At 27.4% G+C, this 20,720-nt stretch overlaps 1 protein-coding gene and 1 long non-coding RNA gene across 3 annotated transcripts in view; one reads left to right on the top strand and one right to left on the bottom strand.

The window, feature by feature from the left end:
- The first annotated feature begins 12,781 nt into the window (after positions 1-12,781).
- Positions 12,782-19,987, top strand: LOC139427217 (uncharacterized). 2 transcript variants are annotated; one of them, XM_071188154.2, is made up of 3 exons: positions 12,782-13,080; positions 16,692-16,886; positions 19,299-19,987. In XM_071188154.2, exons 1-3 carry the CDS (start codon positions 13,036-13,038, stop codon positions 19,713-19,715), a joined length of 657 nt encoding a protein of 218 aa, XP_071044255.2. In that variant the 5' UTR covers positions 12,782-13,035; the 3' UTR covers positions 19,716-19,987. The 2 variants fall into 2 exon arrangements, with proteins under 2 accessions (XP_071044255.2, XP_087011734.1); XM_087155608.1 differs by lacking the exon at positions 12,782-13,080 and having other exon boundaries at positions 16,635-16,886.
- Positions 16,852-20,720, bottom strand: part of LOC107457334 (uncharacterized) — a 33,139-nt gene continuing 29,270 nt past the window's right edge. The window contains exon 3 of the long non-coding RNA XR_001585817.4: positions 16,852-17,043. This is a non-coding gene — a long non-coding RNA (uncharacterized LOC107457334). The remainder of the gene's footprint in view (positions 17,044-20,720) is intronic.

Here is a 20,720-nt window from a genome sequence, read left to right as displayed (position 1 = left end):
AGTAAATAATGTAATCTCTACACGAAGCAAAAAGTTTAATTAAATAAAATGGTAAGGACAGTAGGACGACTTCTATGATAAAAATTTAACACTAAACATACCATAATCGGTCAAATGGCTGTTTAAGAACTTTTGCATTGAAAATGTGCTTATCATCTTATCGTTTTTGACTTCATGACTTTTTCTAACAATTATATACGGTTAATATTCTATTATTATTATTTTCTTTGTATTTTGCTTGCTTCGAATAATACTAGTCGTATACATATTTCTACCACAACCGGTCATTTGACCGCGAGAAATTTATTGCTTTAAAAATTATCGAATCAGAAATTACGATGTAATGCATCTTCAACGCTTTGCACTCGATGAGTTGCACATTTCTGCAAAGACTGTTGCGTAGTTAATTCAATCAGAATAACTGTGAGTTCAAATTTCAAGAAAGTACCTAAAATTTCAGATTGGCATTTTTGTGTAAGAAAAAGTGACAAAAACTAAAAGTTTTGGTAAGTAACTTATATTTTATTTTGATAGCTTTACTTCATTTCGAACTGACTGTTAGTTTTTACCCAGAAAAATGTCGAAACAATCAAGACAGCAGAAAATCTTAGAAGAAATAATATTAATTTTAAAATAATTATTAGAATTATAATTCTCATATATTATTATAATTATAACAATAATTATAAGAATTATAGAAATAATAATAATTAGAGGAAATATGTTTACGGAAAATGTACAATGAAAACACCCCGTATACAGAAAAAATGCGTTGAGTAATAAATTAAAAATTCTTATTTTTGTATTTGTAATACATGAAAATTGGTAATACACAATTTTGTTTAATTATAATAAAGTTTCTTTAGTTTATTTCCTTCCTAACATCCATATTTCATACATTCAAACAGGAAACATAAAGTCCGGACTGGCTATGGTAGAAATTAAGTGTTGGTATGTTTAGTGTTAAACTATGCAGAGGTTTTTTTTTTAAAGTTATGAAATTAGCAGAAGTCACCATGTAACAAAAGAACTTCTAATCCAAAATAACTGAGAATTCATCATTATGTTTCCAGAGCAATATGAATTTTTTTAGGTGTGAATAAAGAAAAGTTAAAATCATATCGCTAGATGGCATTAAAGTCATTAAGTCTGTGCGAAGGTGTTCGCAGTTAATTTTCTCAATTACTGCATTCCGTATGTTTTTGATATGTGAAGTGAAGGTTTTTTTTCTTCCTCAAAGTAACACCCATCATTTTCCTTCCATTGATGACGATTACGATTAGTTAATTTTACATAACTATTGGTTAACTTAAAGTGCCTTCTATCGGCGCAATTTTAAGTTTCTTTTTTTTTAACCACGCCTAAAACGTTTCCCATTGCTTTGGGAGCATACTGTTGAAATTTTGGTTCTTTTGAATTTGTGGTTATTTTGTTATAGGGTTTTAATTTCAGAGCTTTAAAAAAAAATCACTCTCTATTTAATTTTATTTCATTTAGGTACTTATTTTGCAAATGTATGCAAAAGTTATTCTTTTGTAAAGTTGTTATTCCTTTTTCATTTTAAGCAAAATATTTTTAGATTTTCTAAAATTTAAGAAGTATTTAAATCGTAAAGACCTATAAATCCATCATTAATTTGCTCGTAAACTATGCTTGGTTCCTTATAAAATGCTTCATTTCCGCCAAATATTTACTTAACGAAAATTTTAGTTTCCTACTAAAACTAATGCTTGCAAATAAGTAGCTGAGTTTAAAATTTAATATGCTTCAGACCACGATTGGATGATTTCTTCGACTGGAGGCCTGTGGACATTGTCCCTTTCACTCCCTCTTCGCACGACACTGCAGTCAACTGTGACACTTTTGCAATGTTTTTGAATTACGATTTTTGGCCGTTGATATATGTTAGAACCGAAATATTTAATATTTTCAAGTAAAATTTAAACGTAATAAGAGAAATAACACAAAATATGTTATTGAAATTATTATCGAAGTCAATCACGCTGAATTAAAGATAAAAAGTATCAAATAAACTTATTTGTCAGATAAGGCTAAAAGCCACCACTTTTTACTTCCTTTGATTGTTTTTCGTTTCCTTTGACAGAATAACAGGTTCCCTGACTTTAATTATACGGTTAACGTGATTGATCTCGCTGAAAATTCGTCAGATTTTTGTTACGATTTTGGATATCGTAACTCAAAATATCATGTGCAGAAATTAACTTACGTAAGATCAACCTCTCGAATTTTTAACCTTGCATTTGAATGCATAAAAATCTAACCATCAAAACAAAGAATTTTCTGAAATTTCCATTTTGAGTATTATGCTTTGCTTTACGCTTTTCTTTAATCATACAAAAATAAAATGATTTCTGAAAGTTTTACACTGTAATTGGGCCTTTAACTTCAGTATCATCAATTATGCTTTTTCACCAATTATGGTATTAGAATTAGTAAATTACTTCTCATTTAATTTTTAAAAACGGTAGATGTTAGATAAAAATAAAATCTTTCAATTTCACTTACTGCCAAAATATCTAATTCAAGTTAAAGCTTACAAATATTATTGATTGTCAAATACTTAGACATTGTAGATATTTTTAGCTTTTTGAACATTCTTCGCTATTCATTAAAAAATTGTCTTATGCAATGCAATATACAATTGACATTGTTTATATTATTCATAAATTGCATTGCTTAAGTTGCACACAAATTACATTAATTTGTGATATAGTAGATAATCATCCCTTTCATTTAGTATTACAAAATGGTTTCAATTTAAGTTATCTAAATTATATTGTATTTGTTTGAATTTAACATTTCAATGTCTTGAATAAATTATTTATTATATGATTTAGATCTATCTCCCAGAATGCACTTTTAAACTAATGTTTGTGATATGACTCTATTTTATAAATCTTTTATCAAAATTGTTGTTTATGGTTTAAGTATGTCTCATAAATATCTTATGTGATCAATTCCTCATAATTAAGTAGTTTATAAATTTTTCCTTTAAATTATCATCTATGTTAAGTCGTTTTATTATTACATATGGTTTGAAACTACGTTTGTTATTTTACAAATTTCTATCTAACAAATTACTCATTAAATATCATTCATGATTTGAATTTATTTAACTTACGTCAAATGGCAAGGCCATGAAAAAGCTATTTTAATATATATTTCTTTTTTAATACTTTATATTCGTAAGGCTTGAATTAAATCATTGCCTTGTGGGTCATCTGTGGTGTATTTAAGTTCAAATGTCAAAATTTTCAAATCCTTTTTAAAAATTATCAACTTAGTGCAAATGATAAGAAATTAATTCTAATTTATTAAAAAAAAATCCTTTGCCCCCCCCATAGGTATATTTAATGCTATGGGGAGGCAGGGGATATTTTGTCGATTAATTTTCAAATCCTTTTAAAATATTTCCGATTTAGTACAAATGATATGAAATTTATCCGAATTTATTTTTAAAAAAATCCCCTGCCTCCCCATAGATATATTTAAATTTGAAGGAGAAAATTCAATTAAGACTAGAGCATTTTAGTTATTATAAAACACCGTTATTAGAAAATAAAACACCAGAGGGGTAGTAGATCAATATTTCAAATTATTAATTACCTTTTATTTACTCTTGATTTCACACCTATTAAAATATTTTAAAATTTTTTAGTTTTAATTCTTAACTTACCATAGACTATCAGACCAACAGCAATTATTTTACCTTGCAAATTGCGTATTCAAATATGTAATAAAATAACTGACATTTTGCGACATTGCTTCAAGAGCTATATTCAAAATCTTTTATTTAAATTATTGATTATGATATTATTTCCGAATCTTCTTGTCTAAATTTAAATTTCTCTAATAAATGAACGGATAAGAATAATCTGTAACTTTAGAAAAGAAATTTGAGTCATTAAACTATTTGGACGAAGAAAAGGTGATATTAAATGATAATAAACATATTAATTCATCGAATGATTTTAAAATTGAACAGATATAATTTAATGAATGTTTAAGTTTTCCTAAATAAACACAATGTAATTATAGTAACAGACAGTTTGAAATTTAATTTTTTGTTTTTAAACAAGAAGAAATCACGAATGAAAATTATGTACAGGCGAAAAGGTTTGCATTATTTAAATTGTTGAAAAAGGGATTTATATACATGTTTATAACTTTATTTGAATTATTCCAACTAATTTATATTTCTTGTAGGTAAGTTTTTGTCCTGTACATAGAAGGAATTCATATTCTCTACTCTGTTATAAGTCGTATTACATACACATAGGTAAATTCTCCGATAAATGTAACATCCAGATTTTTATAGTATAATGCCAGTTATTAAGGGTAACAGCAGCGATTATTGATTACCGCTAATCATGCGATTTGCAAAGTGGAAGGAATTAAAATTCAAGATTGCAAAAACATAGAAATATTTAAATAAACTATTAACCATCAACTATTACCAAAACTACTCTTAAAATCTTAATGCATATTGAAATAAATTTTTTTTAAATCATTTACGTAGCTGATAACAGCAAATCTGAAAATCTGGCATTGAATACAAAGCTGAAAACCGACCGGAAAATTACGATATGGCATATATTTCACAGATTGCCTAAAAAATGACATATATGCCCCAGATTGACGTATATTTCACAGATTGCCTAAAAAATGACATATATGCCACAGATTGACATATATTTCACAGATTACCAGAAAACCCATGTATATTTCACAGATTGCCTGGATATTTTAACAAATGTCAAATGAAAACCGCGCTAAGTATGAAATATAATTGTATCATACTTTCAATTAATGTGATTATAATTTTTTAGTATTGGTTGAAACTTTTTCTTGATCCAACAAGTAGTTACGGAAGCCTTTTTAATTTATTAAATAAGGATAACAGAGAGTTTTAGTAATCGACATTAATTTTTAAAAGTAACGGGAACAACATTCGGATGAGGAAGGCATCTGCCCTGTATTCGGTGGAGGTAATTCGGTGGTATAATTTAACGACCATTGCCTGTTTTTTCCTATACTGATGTTTTTCCTAATTGGATATTATTAATAATAACCAAATAAGCCGGTTAAAGTGTAATGATGTCGTATAAGAATTTACTGCAAAATTTTTATTATCCTATAATTAAATAATTTAAATAATTTTCATTATCCCTTAATTTAGCACTCTAAATAATTATTTATTAAGCATAATATACTGTTCAAATTCAAGTTTAAAGAACCAATTAATTGGTTTATACTCTGAGAAATTTATTTTGATATCTGATTAGGAGCTCAGGAGCGTCATCTGTTGTTGAACTTTTTAACTAATTTCGAAAACTGTTTAAAATAAATTCTTAGATTTCCTTAATGGAACGCAGCGATATATACATTTAAACTCCTTCCATTTATCTAAAAAAAAAATTTCAAACTGTCGGCCATTTTGGAGACATTTTAGCCAAAACGATTTGCATTCAGGTTTTTGGATAAAAATTATTTCAACCTCATAAATAAAAAGAGTATTAAAAGTTTTGTTCTGTAATGTAATTGTGCGTATTAAAGAACTGTGCCAAACATGTATATATATATTGCAAAGCTAACTTTTTTAGAATTGGTCCAATAATATAATTATATATTTCAAATATTTATTCCACCAAACAATGGCCTTCAGATCAAAACCGTTTTCTTTTTTGCAATTGATATCCAAAGTGTAATTACTTTGTAAATATTTTTCAAATAATTTCTCTTTTGCCTATTTCACTCATATATGAGGTAGGGGAAACATGGGAGATTCGGCATAGGGGAGTTTTGACCCAAACTTTGCCTTTTTCATGATTAAACATTTATTTAGCTGATGAACATCAGATTTCAAAATGGTATCAAGCAGGCTGCAAGTAATATCTTGCAAAATCACAGGCAACAAAATTTTTAGCAAGGAAAGGTGTTTTTTTTATTTTTAATTATTGCAATTTCTTCACTCCTTTGTCATTTCCCATTTGCATACTAGGGGACCCATGTCATTTTTCAACACTAAATTTTAAAAAAAAATGCCTTTTAACAAGATCTTATATTTATAAATGATGTAATCATCTGCGCTGCAATAGCAAAAAGTGTGCAATTTTTTAATATCGGTCAATAAAATGCAATTGACTTTACAGCTAAGTATTAGGAAAATGCACTGTGGACTTTATTTAAATTTTTATCACTTAAAAACGTTGCGTCAAATGAATGGAAATCTGATCGTGCAGTATCGTATGGCGTGCGGTAACACCACCCCTAAAAAATAAATTTTTTCTAGTGTTGGCCTTCTTCAGACAGTTAACTATTGTTTTATTGGTTTTAATAATTGTTTCAACTCTTAAAAGACAAAACTCTGTCTTAATCATCCTGTAGCAAGAAGATTTAATTTAGTTTGTATGCTCTTGAAATATCATTAAAAAAGAGTAAATTATAGTTTAAACAAAAAGAATTTTAGCAACAGAAGACCAGCATAAATCATCAAATAATGACAATTTTGAAATTTGAGTGGAAAAATGAGTCAATGTATCAGACTCCTCATATTTCCCTTATTTTTTTTAAATGTATTGATAGATAATTGCTTTAAGCTGTATTCATAGTCTAATTTATGTTTTTGAATAGTTTAAAAAAATTCAACTCAGACTAATCTGGAATTTTTCTAAAATATATTACGCAGCATAAAATATAGATTGAATATTTTTTTCTGAATGTGATTCTAAAATTTCAGTTTTTAAACTGTTTTTAGGTTTAATATTTAAAATATTTCGCGAAAAAAAATTTCAATCAGTGTTTAAAATTTCAACACATTTATACATAAAATCAAAAAAAATTTTACTGGCTAAAGCATTTTTAAAGATCTGTTTTTATGTTCTATAAAAAAATTTTATTGAAATATTTAATTCAAACTCGAGGTCATTATTGTTTTATTATGATACACAAGTTTGAAAATTTTTTATATGAAACAGTTTTTAATGAACTACACAGCAGTATTATTAAATTTGAACCTAGCACAAAAAGTTTTGGATTTCTCCAAAACTTGCACACAACGTCTTGACTTTTCAAGCAACTCAGAGGTTCCTAAATTAGGTAGTGTATCCCAATTTTGAGTCTAGAGGCATTCCGAGTTGGGTTACTACCAAAAAATCATAATTTGTTTTTATCCTTCACTATTTTGACGTGATCACAGATGTAATTTTTGTGATCACTAGACGTGATCGCAAAAAATTTTCTTCTTCATGGATACCTTTCTGCTGAACCATTTCTTTAACCATTGACTTCAAACTTATGTAGCATTTTACGTAAATACGAAAATTAACAAAACGAATCAAGGAAACCAATCTAGTTTTGCCTCGAGGCTGTGCCAAAATTATTAGGATACCCTGACGTCACTCAATGAAAAAATTTACACAAAAATTTGTGAAAATATATAACATTGTAAAACATAATATTGATATTTTTGAAGAAAAAAAATCATTTTGTGTATGAAAAAAAATAACAGAAGAGCATTGTTTTTCTAAATATTTAATAATAATTTTTTTCATATTTCAAAAATTATCAAAAACTATTGTCATTTAAACACAATCAACACTGTCAACTTTGTTTTCTCCTTCTTGCTTGGTCAAAGACGCTTTCTCGTTTACAATTATTAGTTTGGAGAAACTATGAAAACAATGATAGTACTATAATTTATTTTTATTCTACTCGTTATGACAAAGATGTTTTCTCGTTTACAAATATTATTTTGGAGAGAAATTTTATCATAGAAATTCTTTTGAAATCAAAACTATACAATCAAAACTAATAATACTCGTATTATGGTGTTTTTTTTTTATTCTACTCGTTATGACAAAAATGTTTTCTCGTTTACAAATAACATTTTCGGGAGAGTTTTAAGGATGAAATTTGTTTTCAACACTGTTAACTTTTTTTTCTTCTTCTTGCTTGGTCAAAGACGTTTTCTCGTTTACAATTATTAGTTTGGAGAGAGTCTTTAACTATGAAAACAATGATAATACTATAACTTATTTTTATTTTACTCGTTATGACAAAGATGTTTTCTCGTTTACAAATATAATATAAGGGGAAAGATTTTAACAATGAAATTTGTTTACATGATGAAATCGATGATGATATTATGTTTTTCTGTTTTTATTCTCGTTATTCCAAAGATGTTTTCTCGTTTACAAATATTATTTTGGCGAAAGATTTGTTTGAGGTCAAAACTATAATAATATTATGCTTTTTTTATTATTATTCTACTCGTTATGACAAAGATGTTTTTCAGTTCACAAGTATTATTTTGGGGGAGAGTATTTAGCAATGAAATTTGTTTAAAACGATATGGATAATTATATTATGTTTTCCTTTTCTTTTTCTTTTAGTTATGACAAAGATGTTTTCTCGTTTATAAATATTATTTTAGCCAGAAATTTTACCAAAGAAATTTGTTTGAAATCAAAACGATAATAATAGTATGTTTTTTTTTCTCGTCGTTATAACAATGTTTTCTCGTTTATACGTTTGGACACAGATTTTCACTATGAAAATTATTATAATATTATGTTCAGTTTTTCTTGTTAATACAAAAATAATTCTCGTTAACAAATATTATTACACATAATTTTCATGATGCAATTTGTTCAAGATGAAGGCAAAGATTATAATAATACGATTTTTTCTTGTGAATACAAAAATTATTACAAATTTAAAAAATATCATTTTGTAGATAGTTTTAACTGAAATTAAACTGATATTAATATAAAAAAATTTTGGCGTTGAGTAATATTGAAAATGAAAGCAAAATTTTGCATATTATAATAAAATGAATTAATTTCTGTTTGAATAGTAAAATATATTTATTTTTTGTATTTAAACGAAAATGTAAAATAATTCTAATTGATAAAATAATTCCTATTGCAAATTATAGAAACTATGTTTGTTTATACGTTTCTTATTTTCGCTACTATTTGAAATATTTTGAATTTTAAATAATAACAAGTTCACCAAAAGTGTTGTTCCATACGAAATTTCATCATTCATTCTTTATGATTAAGTTTAAATATCTGTATTAAATAAAAATAACTGGATTTTGTTTGGAATTCAAGTTTCCACTTTTTATGATAAACCCTTTTTATCTTTACTATAAAATATAGCACGTAATTTACAATAGGTTGAGGCTGTTCTTCTTCAATATCTTTTGCAAATGAGATCTTGCTGTTAGAAATTAGAGCCAGTAGAACAATTTAGAAGTTTCGAAATTGTTTAATAAATTTATATTATCACTAAAACATATTTTGAGCTTGAAAATTTCTTCACATTTTTGGTGTATCTATTGTATGTTATTTATAATAAGCTATCAGCCCATATAAACAATTTATGTGCAACACATAAAATAATTCAAATAGCAAAGAGTTTTTCCCAAATAATTTTTACAGGAATTTACTGGTCTTAAGGTTTTAATTTTTTCAGATATAATTTATATTACATATTATTATAATTTATGTAACAGAGTCCATGAGGAAGCATACAGTAAGAGCTATTAACAGTTTTGTAATGTGCCTCAGATTTAAAGATCTTAAAAATGTTATTATTATTTCACATGCATATTTACTGTTATAACCACTTAAAGAATATTTCTTAACTCATTGTTATATAAAAGCAAATGATTGTCTGTGTTTAATGACTTTTTTATTAATAAAAATTTCGTTATTTGTAACATATCAAATATATACTTCAAAAAATCTGTGTCTTTTTTCTCCATTTAAATTTTGTGGTAACTTACATAAAATGTATTAGCGTAAGTTTGCCATTTATTATTTTATTTTATAACCGTCGTTGAACAGCCGAGCCAATTTTGGGTTTACGATTACCAACGTTCAACTCCGTAGCCATGTAATTAAACCCAATCAAGAAGACATGGAAATTTCTGGATTAAGTATTAAGGGAAATTTTGCCATCATGGAGGACGTTTTGATGAATCAGTTACATGGAGAAGAAAACCACGAAAATCTTCCACTGTTAACCTGATGGTAAGTGGACTCTAACCCATGTTCCGTCTACCACTGAGAATATTTCCTGTCAGCACTCTGATCAGGGCGAGGAGGGTGCGGAGTTCGAATCGACCAGCCATGGCTGGGATTCGAACCCGGTTTTCTTCATTTGAAGGAGAGCGCTATATCCCTTTAGCCACCACGACTCTTGTCATTTATTATCAGGTATGTTGTTCCATATTGGTCATAATTCGTCAACTGGTGTTTAAAATTAAGAGAATTCGCAGATTTCGTAGATTATCTCCACAGCCGCTTAACTAATTAAAACAAAATTTGGTATGCTGTAAGTTAACATTATGCAAACAAAATGCTATTCGAGAGTTTTAACTCATCATAAGTTACCTTAAATTGTAAAAAAAAAAAATTTAAAATTTTTTTTTACATGATTATTAACTTTACAAGATTATTAACTTACCAATTTAAACAAAATTTGGTATGAAGAAAGGTAAAGATAATACAAACAAAATACTACTAAAAAATTATAACTCATCATGAGTTTTAAGCATGACCAATCATATGATATTTTTTAGTAATTTTAATTAATTTATTTGATAATAGTCAAACAATTTTGAAGTGTGAAGCTTACACGTTTTAAAATCATTTTTTCAAGATTATAATTTTAAATGGCAAAATACAAAATTTGAACGAAATCACTTGTTTTTCTTTTTTAGGAAAAAAAATGCGAACATCTCAAGTTATTTTTCCCACTTCTTAAACCTATATTCTTAAGATTTTATTGAGAATATAGTCAGAAGAAAATAATCTGATAAAAATCTTCAAAATGTAATCTAAAGATTATTTTCAAATCCTGGTTTGTGGGTGTCAAATAATTTAAGATATTCAATGGATAATTTTCGTCATGCGTTGAAAGAACGGAGGAAATATTGTGGTGTCAACGCTGGGATTCGAACCCCCGTTCAACCATGAGATTGATAGGCTAAACTTCTCATCTAAATTGTGCACACGAACATTTAAGCAAAAATGTATCTTGAAAATACCACCAATAATTTGATATAATTAGTTTTTAATAAATGACTAAAAGTTCTAGATAAAAGACTTAAATATGTTCATCAACATCATCATCAATGGCTCGACAGCCCAGGGTGGGCCTTAGCCTTCTCAAAAAGCTTTTTCCATGTTAATCTTTTTTTTTTTGCTAGTGTTTTCCAATTTTCAGTTTTTAAGACCAAGGGGTCTTTCTCTAGGCCATCTATCTATCTCAAATTCGGCCTGCCTCTTTTTCATGTGCCAACTGGTCTGGCATTGAAAACTCTTTTTGTGGTACGGTCTTCGTCCATTCTGATAACGTGACCTGCGCATTTTATTCTTTGTCGTTTAATAAAGTTAATAATGTCAGGTACATTATATGAGTGATAAAGCCCTAGATTTGATGCTCGTTAAATATGTTCAGGGGTACAAAAATTTGTCAGCTGATTTTATAGCTCTTTAGTGACTTAATTAATTTTATAACTTAAATAAATAATTATTCGAGAGAAACAATATGCTTCATTAACGAACATTTGAAAACCATGATCACTAGGGTGGAATTGTATCTTGACTTTTATAAGGAAAATTTCTCTTATAATGTAAGAAACAATTGAGATTCATTTCTATCTAATTAAAACAACCATTATATTTTTCATCTTTTTCAAAATAAATTATACTTAAAAATACATTGAAATATTTAAAACGAGCATCAAAATAAAATCTGGCAAAAATTTTAAATAAAAAGGATTGTAAGAAATTTTTTAGTCCGTTTCATAATTAATTTTTAATTATCTTTTCCGATTTAAAAAAGAAAATAATAGTGAAATAGTACTTACAAGAATTATGAGAAATGTTCATTTCGAAGATCAAATATATTATTAAATAAAATCTTGCAAACATTTTGAATAAGAAGAATTGTAAGAAATTGCTTAGTCAGTTTCATAATTAATTAATTTTTAATTATATTTTCCGATTTAAAAAATAAAATAATATTGAAATAGTACTTACAAGCATGATGAGAAACGTTCATTTCGAAGATCTAATATATTATTAAATAAAATCTTGCAAGAATTTTGAATAAAAAGAATTGTAAGAAATTGTTTAGTCCGTCTCATAATTAATTAATTTTTAATTACCTTTTATGATTTAAAAAAGAGAATAATATTGAAATAGTACTTACAAGCATGGTGAGAAATGTTCATTTCGAAGATCAAATATATTATTAAATAAAATCTTGCATGAATTTTGAATAAGAAGAATTGTAAGAAATTGTTTAGTCCGTCTCATAATTAATTAATTTTTAATTATCTTTTATGATTTAAAAAAGAGAATAATATTTAAATAGTACTTACAAGCATGGTGAGAAATGTTCATTTCGAAGATCAAATATATTATAAAATAAAATCTTGCAAAAATTTTGAATAAAAAGAATTGTAAGAAATTGTTTAGTCCGTTTTATAATTAATTAATTTTTAATTATCTTTTCCGATTTAAAAAAGAGATTAATATTGAAATAGTAATTGCAAGCATTATGAGAAATGTTCATTTCGAAGATCAAATATATTATTCTGTTTGCTTAAAGTTTAGAAGAAAATATTCTAAAAAAAGATGTCAAGATTAGAGAAGCTTGGTTCCTAAATAATTTATGATTTCATGAAACTTTCGCTTTTTTAAAAAAAAAATTATATTTGAGAGAGAAATAAAATGAAATGCTTTTAATGTAAGAAAGTAATATTCAAAACCGTGGGAAAGCGCTTCTTTTACTTATTTTTATTCATACATTCCAGTTAAAAAAATAATATTTGAGATCCGGAAATCATTTTTTCGAAGTATAATTGCATAATCGCGTAAGTATATAAATATGCTGCGGACATTTGTTTGACTCATTATCAATCAAACCTTTGAAGGTGAAGTTCATATTTAAATTTTGTTCTTTAGTGGACTTCTTGGGATAGTAAATATCGATATGGAATATTTTCGCTGCGAATTTATTCGAAAGTTTTGCTCTGCGGTAAGTACTTATTATTAAAAATTTCTTTCTTACTTTATTTTCTCTTCTTTTATTTATATCCTCATAATGCACTTTTATATATGCATAATTATTTGTATAAGAAAAAATTAACGATCCTGACTAAATATTAGTTATGTCAATTATAGACTTTTTTGCCCAATTGACAACCGATTGTCGCACTCTTTGTCAAAAATGCAATTTATGTATATTTTGTTATTATTAAATATGGAATTATTTTTAATATTTTCTAATATTCTGAAAAATTAGGTTATTTCACCTTGTGTTACTCTCACAAATTTAACCTTGCACATCACTTTTGAAATTATGCATTTTGCACAAAAAAGAGAGTACTGCATACTGTATAGAGTATACTGTTTCAAGTTCACAGCCATTTGATAAAATTTGAACTTGGAAAATTACCTTTGGTATTGGCGTATGTCTAATACATTAGAATAAACATCTCAAATGTTTTTGGTAGTAAAATAGTGTTGAATAAACAATTTTGAAAATTAGAAAAAAATTTGAATTTTGAGATACAAAATTTTTTACATTATTTTAAAGATTGTAATTTTATATTATAAAGGCAAATTATAAAAATTTTCCACACAAGTGTAAAACTCCTTTATCCAAACATAATTCCATGCACAAAATAATTTTTTATTAGAATTTATTATTGTTCTATTTAAAAAATAAAAAATTTAAAATTTTGTATGAAAAATTTTGAAAATTTGAAAAAAGTTTGAATTTGGAGCTATACAATTTTTTACATTATTTTAAAGATTGTAATTTTATGTGTACTTCTAAGGCAAATTATAAAAATTTTCCACATAAGTGTAAAACTCCTTTATCCAAAGATAATTCCATGCACAAAAGAATTTTTCATTAGAATTTATTATTATTCTATTTAAAAAATAGAAAATTTTAAATTTTGAATAAAAAATTTTGAAAATTTGAAAAAAATTTTAATTTTGAGCTATACAATTTTATACACTATTTTAAAGATTGTAATTTTATATGTACTTCTAGTTCAAATTATAAAAATTTTCCACACAAGTGTAAAACTCCTTTATCCAAAGATAATTCCCTGCACAAAAGAATTTTTCATTAGAATTTATTATCATTCTATTTAAAAAATAAAAAATTTGAAAAATTTGAATTTTGAGCTATACAATTTTTTACTTTATTTTAAAGATTGTAATTTTATATGTACTTCTAAGGCAAATTATAAAACTTTTCCAGATAATTCCATGCACAAAAGAATTTTTTATTAGAATTTATTAATATGCCATTTAAAAAAAATTTTAAAGTTTGAACAGAAAATTTTGAAAATTTGAAAAAAAATTGAATTTTGAGCTACACAATTTTTTACATTATTTTAAAGATTGTAATTTTATTAGGCAAATTATAAAAATTTTCCACACAAGTGCAAAACTCCTTTATCCAAAGATAATTCCATGCACAAAAGAATTTTTTATAAGAATTTATTATTATTCTATTTAAAAAATTAAAAAATTTAAATTTTGAGTAGAAAATTTGGAAAATTTGAAAAAAATTTTAATTTTGAGCTATACAATTTTTTACATTATTTTAATGTAATTTCACAAGGCAAAACATAAAATTGGAGCAAAAGCGGTTAGATTGTTCATTTTTAACCAAATTTTAAACATACAACTTTTAATATACTTTTAATATACAACGTTTAATTTTATTGTCAACTCAACTTTATTGTCTCAACTTTTATTGTCAGCTCACTCAGATACTATTTAACAGATTACGAAGAAATTTTATATTTTGCTATTTACTATAACGTTAACGTTAATTTTAAAACAACAACAAATTGAAAATTTTTCCTAACAATTTATAAAATTTTCACCTATTATAAAATAAAATAATAAAAAATTACTATTAAAAATTATTTTTTGCTCTCGAATTATCACTTAACAAAGATATTTTGTAATTGTGTGCATAACTTTTCGATTCGATTAAATTTTCTTGAGATAGGGTGAAATACGTAAAAGTGAAATTCACATAAAGGGGTGTTCTTTTTTGACCAAACAGCGACAATCCCCATACTTTGATAAATAGCAATCTAAATCCAACAAAAAAAATTTATGCATATTCAGAGATGTCTAATTTCGTAGCTTGAAAAAAAATCTGCAATAGCTAATTTTTATTTTATAAACGTCGCTGAACAGCTGGCCCAGTTTTAAGTCTACGACCTAAATGTTCAACTCAGTAGCCTTGTAATTTTGAACCCAACCCAGAAAACAAGGGAACTCATGGATCAAGTGTTGGTCGAAATTTGCCTCCATCGAGGACTTTTTGATGAAACTAACCTGCATTTACGTTACATGGCGATGAAAACCACGAAAATCTCCGATGGTTAGCCTGACGGCAAGGGGACTCTAACCCATGATCTGTCTACCACTGATGATATTTTACGTCAGCGCTGTGGTCGGTGCAAGCCGAATGCGGAATTCGCAACGACCAGCCACCGCTGGGATTCAAATCCGATTCACCTCATTGGAGGGCGAATGCTTTATCCCCTGATCCATCACGGCTCGAACTAGCTAATTAACATATTTAAAGTTAGGCATTTGAACCACTAACCATTAAGATTGAGTCTTAGTACTGTATTTACGTCGCACTAGAGCTGCACAATGGGCTATTGAGGATGACCCGGAGACAACATACATAAGTCACACCCCGTTTCCAAGGGTGGACACATTCACACACTAATCATCCATCCACAGATCGTACTTCTGACCTAACCCAAAGCACGATCAATCTCCGATCTAGTATCACCAGAGGTATTGATTTGTTAAGGGAACTTGAAGGATCCCCCGACAGGATTAGCATGCACAAGTCACCATTTTGTATACAGGGAGTCTTGCCTTCAGCCGATGGGAATCAAGCCCAAGACCTCTCAGACATCAGACATCCTGACTGATAGACCCAACGCCCTATCAGTCCGGCTATCCCGGCCACCGAGTCTTAGAACGTAAGAATCTGATAGTTAAATCAAAAACTATTCAGGATTTTCATGATTTTTAGAACCGTACATACCAAATACTACTAAACTTAGGCCAATAATTATATTGCTGATCGACTAGATCTGAAAATACTCCAACTTTTGAACATATTTATTTAGGACTGTTCAATAAATCAAAAAATATACCATTAGGGTTGAGTACAGAGATTACAGACTTAGAGTGGACGCATCATAAGGTTTGAGAAATGTATACCATTCCATGTCTGAAAATATCATCGCATGCCGTTAAGGGCGCTTCCCTATTATGAACTTCACAAGCTCGCCAAGTTGATCACCAAATCAGTCAATTGCGCTATAACAGCCATTTCTGTGCAAGTTTGAATGCAACTTTTGACTCTAATAAATATAAAACTTACATCAAATAAAGATGATTTGATTTAGATAAGTACCAGTTTAAAAACTTACGAGTCTATAAAAGAAAAGTGCCCCGAAGGGAGTATTTTAACATTTTTGAAACATTGATTGCCTGGCAATTCTCACTCCTCCTGATGTGTTCTCTTCCATGTTTATAACCACCTGTAATGAGCTACCCTGTAAAAACTATGTCTTTTATTTTCAGATTCATAATAATGGAAGAGTTAAGAATGAAATTTTTTGTCCGTTGGTCTTATTTCTGGGAATGCTTGGTGTTTCTGCGTTCCTCATTTATTTGGCTTCTTCGAAAGTTTTGGATATCTATTTTGGAAAGTCAAACCTCATTCTTTACATTCCAGCTTTTCTCATCCTTTATTATTCAGTAGTGGGTTTACATATGGTAAGAAGTGTTTCTATCAACAAAAAGCTTTTTTTTTAATGCGGTAAAGAAATATATTATTCTCGGTGTTTCACAGTCATCACACTTGATGTCTTTTTATAATCCTTGTCAAAAATAAAGTCATACACATTAGGAGCCACAAGTTATTATTTGAGTGCTGAAAAGAAAACATTGTAATATATCAAATCACTTTATAGAAAGACACGCTTTCAAACATTAAAACCTTTTTTATTAATTTGGAGATAACAGATAGCGGGAGAAAGGTGATTAGTATTAGAATCAAGCAAATTTTGATGTTACAAACTAAGGTAGACAACTTTAAAGAGCGCAAAAATATTATTAAAAGCAGACAGCTGTTTCGAATGCTCAAAGGGCAACCTTCATCAGTGCAACTGTTGCACTGATGAAGGTTGCCCTTTGAGCATTCGAAACAGCTGTCTGCTTTTAATAATATTTTTGTGCTCTTTAACGTTGTCTACCTTAGTTTGTATTTTAGCACAAAGGTCGCCCACTTGTGTATTTAAATTTTGATGTTGTCAATGCATAATTTTAAGTGATTCATTAGCGTTAGATAACGGTTTTATTTCATTTTTCTCGCATAAATATTAAACTGTTACCTCCAAAGCATATTCTTAGCGATCTTTAATTCCACAAGGATTTTCAAAGTATGTATTATGAGTTGAAATTGAGAAACCCTTTATATATTATCACCAGACCCCACTGAAACAGCACCACAAAATCGAATTATGAACACTATAATTTATGGTATTTTATCACCAGCTAGCAAAAACGACTCCTACACTGACATGGAATATTTCTTTATTTTTATTCGAAATCGTTAAGTAAATTTTTGTTTCGCCAACATTATAAAAAAACGGTGAATATAATAAAGCATCCAATTTTAAATTGCATAAAAGTACCAGTTTGAGTATTAAATTAAAATTAAAGTACAACCAAAAGCAGATGAAAATTTTATATAAAGCAGACAAACTTTGGGTGTAACGACAAATGAAGAAAGGGTATCGAAGGAAACATATATCGATAGATTGACATTATCGATATACATTACAACATATATCGATTGTGACAGCACAAAAAATATCGTAAGTAATTTTGGAAAAATTACTACACAAATTTGGTCAAAACAATTTGATCAGAAAATTATACGCAACATTTTTTAATAATAGTATACATTAAACCATCTTCGTATAGAGCCTAATTGTCCTTTTTTTTCTTTATCGTATCATTAAAATAATGCATCAAAGGTAAAAAATGCATTTAAAATTATAATCTGATTCCAGTGGGCATTTTCGATAAATAACTTAGTTCTGATCAGTGCAAAAACAACACGTCGTAAAGCGGAAATAAACTAACCAACGAGACTAACATTTCACAAAATGCGTGAATGAAATTTATCATAACCGTGCATTCCTCCTTTTATACCGTTCTTCATTTTATTGTGTTCTTTATATTTTGTGTGTTGCTGTTTTAACTGATTTTTGGACACATATTATAACTTGATTTCCATTTTTCTTCAAATATTTAATTTCAGTTATAACATCAGAAAATTAGTAGATAATTAAGAATGAAAGAAAAGAGAAAATTCAGGGAAAATTTAAGAATTTAAGATTTATTACATTTTATTAACTGCTCATAAGCTGCAAGTACATAGAACCCATAAAATAATCAAAATACAAAGAAAACAAGGAAAGGAAAGGAAATTAAAATTAAAAAAGGAAAATTTAAATTTCAAAGCGAAGAAAAAAAATTGATAATATAATTATAATGATAGTATTTCTTATTGATTTACTGATTACGGTAATTAGACAGAAAAAGTTGCATAAACACAAAGTTTGTATTATTTTTATTGTATTTTGTATTAATTTAATATAAAAATATGTAAAAAAAAATTGCGAATTTGCACCTATTTGCAGGAATTTCAATCTAAGAGAAGCAGTTATTCATCATTGAAATTTCTTTAGTTCAAAAAATCAATCACATGATTTTTTAAATATGAATGGAAAAAAATAAAGGATTTTTTTAGGATGATATATTTTAGAAGAAATATAATTAATATAATCTTAAAAAAATGAGTATCGATTAAACTGTTTCTTATAATTAAAATTCATCAAAATATATTTTTACTCGTAATTAAAGAGTCAGAAAAAAAATATATAAAAGGGACACCTGTGTCCCATCTGCGTCAAAAGGTTAAATATTTAGGAAAAAGAGTCCTAGAATTTTGAACGCAACCACTTTCAATATTTAAGAAAAAGTCGTAAATTCCTCGTACATTTTCCTACCACTTTAAATAATTAGGAGAAAGCAGTAAATTTTTCCTGAAACTTTAAATATTTAGTAAGAAGCCGTTGATTTCAGTTCTCTCTAATGTAAAAAAATTTCAATTTTCAGCTGTGTGTAGTATTGCTACCTATTGCACGTAAAGTGAAAAGTGAAATGATATTATCACGTGCAACACGCTTTTATTATCAAAATTTACTTCTCGGAAGTCAACTTCATCAGCAACAGTTTTCTGGAAAGGTATCAACCGTAAATGATAGTGTAACATCAGAAGAAACCGCAGTAATTAACATTTTTCCACCTTACCACTCCATTGACGACAGCCCCCCATCTTATGAAATGTCTACTAGAAATGTTCTGCCCAACGGATCAAATTATTATCCTTTACCAACGTATGAATCTGCAACAACTGATGAATCTGTTCGTGAGTCATCAGTTGAAGTTGAACCTTTAGGAGCAGTTGTACCAGGTATGAATACTATAGAAGGTAATGCAGTGGATTACAATAATAATAACTCATACCAATGAAAAGAAATTGTACACAATTTTTCAAATTGCAGCAGAAACTCGAGACTGCAAAGTATTAATGTTGGGTTTAAAGGCCAGGGTTAATATAAAGTAAAAAATTTAGTTTGTGATAATGCAATGATTATATTTATATTAGTTACATTGCAAAACTTTTATTTAATTTTTTTAAAATCCAAAGGTTATTTGACTTAATATATTGTGAAAACGAAATATGTTTAATAACGAAGGCTATATTTAGAGTTTTAAACAAAACAGAGCATTATTTTTGTGAATTACCTTTTGTGGATTTTATATTTTGTATCCACTTTATATATCTTATATCTATATACCTGTTAATAAAACTTATTCATAAAATAAATTGCCTTTATTTTTATGCATTCACAAACATTATACATTCACAAACATTTCAAAGGGAATTCTATGATAACCGTCTAAATAGACATAATTGCACAGCAATAAATGGTCAACTACTCATTTGTACTTTAAGTTTAACTTGGAACTGATTTTGCTGTTCAGCAAAATGTGTACTTTTACAGAATCTTTTTATATGATCTATTTGAAATTTAAATTTAAATAGATTTTGCTCTTCAGGAAAATTTTTATTTTTACAGAATCTTTTTATATTATCTATTAGTTATACTTGGAATAGATTTTGCTTTTCAGCAAAATCTGCATTTTCACAAAATCTTTTTATATTATCTTTTTGCAGCTCTTTTTCCACTGATAGTAAAAAAGCAGAGTAAAAATTTCTCCAATATTTTTAATTTCACCAATATTTTAAAGTATTTCGTGTTTATAAAGTCTTTTATTTTTACATTTTAACTATTTATAAGTCGTGATGCTCAAAATCAAAATATAACGGATTCATAAGTATTCAATTTGGTGGAAATGCTGCCTTTCATTTCATGCTACAATGGACATTTAAAAAATTTATGAATTTACCTAGGTGAAAAAGCTGGCTTTCATTTAAATAATGCAATGAACACTTTAAAAAATTGAACAATG

This window comes from Parasteatoda tepidariorum, chromosome 12, assembly GCF_982258835.1.
Source record: "Parasteatoda tepidariorum strain Cologne lab strain chromosome 12, Ptep-v5.0, whole genome shotgun sequence".
Taxonomy (NCBI): domain Eukaryota; kingdom Metazoa; phylum Arthropoda; class Arachnida; order Araneae; family Theridiidae; genus Parasteatoda; species Parasteatoda tepidariorum.
This window is presented reverse-complemented; position numbering and strand designations above follow the sequence as displayed.